We start from the raw sequence: 3,091 nt of genomic DNA, 5'->3' as shown, positions 1-3,091 counted from the left end.
GAAATATTTATTTATATAATATATTTTTATTACAGTAGTAAATACGGATCCCCCACTCGAACACGCACTGCAGGAGCAGCAAGTGAAACATCCAACCACTAGGATGGAATTGGCTGATTCTGACATTTCTTATGATGATGATGATGATAGAAGTATCAATGCTGATGAAGATAGTAGTGATTCCAGCTATGCAACTACCAATGATGGTAATAACAATGCTAACTCTATTTATTTTTTATGGAAGCATCATTAGGATTTTTATATAGTTCCAGATGACTCGTTCCAATGCGACAAATGCAATAAATTGTTCAAGTACAAGTCTTGGTATGCAAATCACATGGCTTCCCACGATGTAGTTGGGTTACACAATTGCAACTATTGCCCTAAGACATTCAAACTTAGAGATAATTTAATACGACATTTTCTGACACACTTTGGTGGCATAAGTCACGATTGCAAAGCATGTGGTCAACCATTTCACCTAAAACACAACCTGAAAACTCATATTAAATATAAACATGAAAAGTGTGTCAGAATCAAATGTACTGAATGCCCAATAACATTTAAGGATAAACGAAATTTGGGTTACCACATGAACATTATGCACGATTATAAATACCCCTACAAGTGCCCATGCGGGGAATGTTTTGGTGCTCCTAACCAATTGCACAGGCATAGAAGAAAATATGTATGTTATCATAAAAATCCTAAATAACTTATTGAGACAGCCAAAAAAATAACTTATTGATTTATTAACATTTTATGTTTCAGGAACATTAAACATAATTTCCTGTATGCACAAATTGACCATGACGTGACTAGTTGAAGACACTAATTTACTAATTAGTTTTAAATTATTAATTTACACTAATAATATTTATATTAAGTTCTAACGAAAAAAAAAGGATTTCACTATCTGAAAAATAATATATTTTAATTAATTATCAATTATATTTATTTAATTATGTTGTTAAAATTTAGTTCTTCAATAATTTTATTAAAAGCATATTCAACTACCGATAAAAGTAATAACAATAGTTTATTTTTAAATAATAACATAATATATGACACGAGATATATGACATGAGTTGTAAATTTATTTAATATTAGAGTCCTCTTATCAAAGCTAAAATAATTAAAATTTAATTTTTTAATTTTTATTACCTTTCGGATAATATAAATTTATAAATGTCATTAATTCTGAATTATCCGAGTAAAATTTTAATTTTGATTCTGAAAATGTATTTATTATTACTGGAGTTGTAGGAGGTCTGTATGTAATTGCTTGCTGGTTTTGTATCATTTGAAGAATTTCGGTCACGGTCAATGAAGAATCAATAGATTTTTTGGGCAATAATTGGAGCAAACTCTTTAAATTGTTTTGATAATTCTGTACCTCAGTTATGTAATTTTCTTTAATTTTGTCGTAGGAAACGTTTGGGAAATGAGTTTTAAGAATGTGATCAATGAAATTTTTAATAAAAAAGTATTTTTGTTGAATGGATTGAAATATTTTTGTCTTTGTATTCACATCCAATTGTCGTTTTTTTTTCTTCATAGTTAAAATTACTTGGTAGCTGAAACAAATATACAATGAATTTGAAGTTCTGAATTATTAGAAGTATTTGAATGAAACAAATAAACTTACATTGTAAAATATGGCTGTCCTTAGGTATGAATTGCGATCGATGTATAGAATTTTATTGATTAATTTATTTCCGTGTTTGTGAGTATTAATTGTATTTATAATTTTTATTGTATTCAGTTTGTATATTGTAGCTGTGTTATATTTTTCTGTGTATAAATATTCATCCAAGACCAAATCATTTAAAACTTTTTTTAACAAATGTTTGTCTATAAAATTATATTTTATAACACACATAATAATTCGTACATGATCATAAATGTTTGATAACTATAAAAAAAAAAATGAAATGCCATTAATAAATTTCAAACAATTATATGTAATAAATTTTAAATATTTTTTGTCATGCATACTATAAGCTTTGTCTCGATGGTCATCAAACAAGCCAAAATCAAAATATTATTTAATTGCATGTTGGTTGGTACATAAAATTCCATTACAGACATATCATCAATAATTATATTTTGCAATATGGTTGTTGATGAATGGATTCTATTTATTTTAAAATTAATATTTTACATTATTTATTTTAATTAGGTAAATGATGTTGGAATAAATGTTTACCGTTTTGGTTCATATTCCATATCAATTATGTTGTGCAGCCACCAGGAATTCAATTCATCCACAAATTGTATAAAAAATTTGTCCATTGAATAAATATTATTGGCATTGACAAATTGTAAAAAATTTACAATTTTCCTGCCGTTCTTGTCAATAATACCTAATGTCATATCCTGGAATCTACTTGTATTTTTCAAGACAATATATAATTTTATTAAATACATTTTTTGATCGGATAGACATTTTATCATTTTATTTTCTTCACATATTTGGACACTGAAAATTGAAATATTAAGATGGTATTACTCATTACTAAGTTATGGTATACTATTTTACTTACTCCTCAACATTTTGCCGTAGGTTGTTATATAGCATCGCGTTGGTTATTATTGAGTCAAGGGACTGTATGTTTTGTATAAAATTAAGGCTGTTGTTGATGTTGACATTTTTTGGACATGGAATATTTGGAAGTTTTTTAAAAAAGTGACTCGGCATTGTATATTTGTAATTATTTATTAACTGTATATTAATTTCTTTGTGTGAGTTGATTAAATAATTAGAATAATGTTGGACTGTTTTACTATTTAATATTTCAATTGTTTTTTTCGATTTGACGCTATTTTTTTTTTTCTTAATTTTTTACTAAACTTTTCGGCTACGTAATTAGTTGAAATTTTTTTTATTGCATCAGTATTTAACTCAATAATTTCGTTTTCCAGATTGTTTACTTGTATGTACTGCAAAACTTTATGAATGTCGGTATATCTCGATAGAACCTATAATTAATTATTGTATAAGTTGTCTTTTGTGTGATTTTATAATTGTATAAGTGTATTTTGTGTAATTATATTATTGTGTAAGTAAAATTGTTACATACATTACATT

General features: G+C 26.2%; 1 protein-coding gene across 1 annotated transcript; it reads right to left on the bottom strand.

Annotated features, from left to right (window-relative positions):
* Positions 1 to 1,120: 1,120 nt before the first annotated feature.
* LOC112592650 lies at positions 1,121 to 2,376 on the bottom strand. Its single transcript, XM_025336802.1, has 5 exons — positions 2,210 to 2,376; positions 1,999 to 2,137; positions 1,637 to 1,915; positions 1,256 to 1,552; positions 1,121 to 1,126 (listed from the first exon to the last, which is right to left on the bottom strand). Exons 1-5 carry the CDS (start codon positions 2,374 to 2,376, stop codon positions 1,121 to 1,123), a joined length of 888 nt encoding a protein of 295 aa, XP_025192587.1.
* Between the last annotated feature and the right edge of the window lie 715 nt (positions 2,377 to 3,091).

The sequence above is a fragment of the Melanaphis sacchari genome, unplaced genomic scaffold (assembly GCF_002803265.2).
Source record: "Melanaphis sacchari strain LSU unplaced genomic scaffold, SCAv2.0 Contig1838_pilon_pilon, whole genome shotgun sequence".
In the NCBI taxonomy this organism is placed as follows: Eukaryota; Metazoa; Arthropoda; class Insecta; order Hemiptera; family Aphididae; genus Melanaphis; species Melanaphis sacchari.
The sequence above is the reverse complement of the archived record's forward strand: the minus strand, read 5'-3'. Positions and strand labels throughout refer to the sequence as shown.

Excerpts from the sequence above, each read along its gene's own strand:
- LOC112592650 (XM_025336802.1), bottom strand. The coding sequence starts at position 2,376 with ATGACATTAGGTATTATTGACAAGAACGGCAGGAAAATTGTAAATTTT. Across the intron at positions 2,138-2,209 it reads ATGGAATATGAACCAAAACG|AATCCATTCATCAACAACCA; the intron begins GTAAACATTTAT and ends TAAAATAAATAG. Across the intron at positions 1,553-1,636 it reads TTTACAATGTAAGTTTATTT|AAAAAAAAACGACAATTGGA; the intron begins GTTTCATTCAAA and ends TTAACTATGAAG.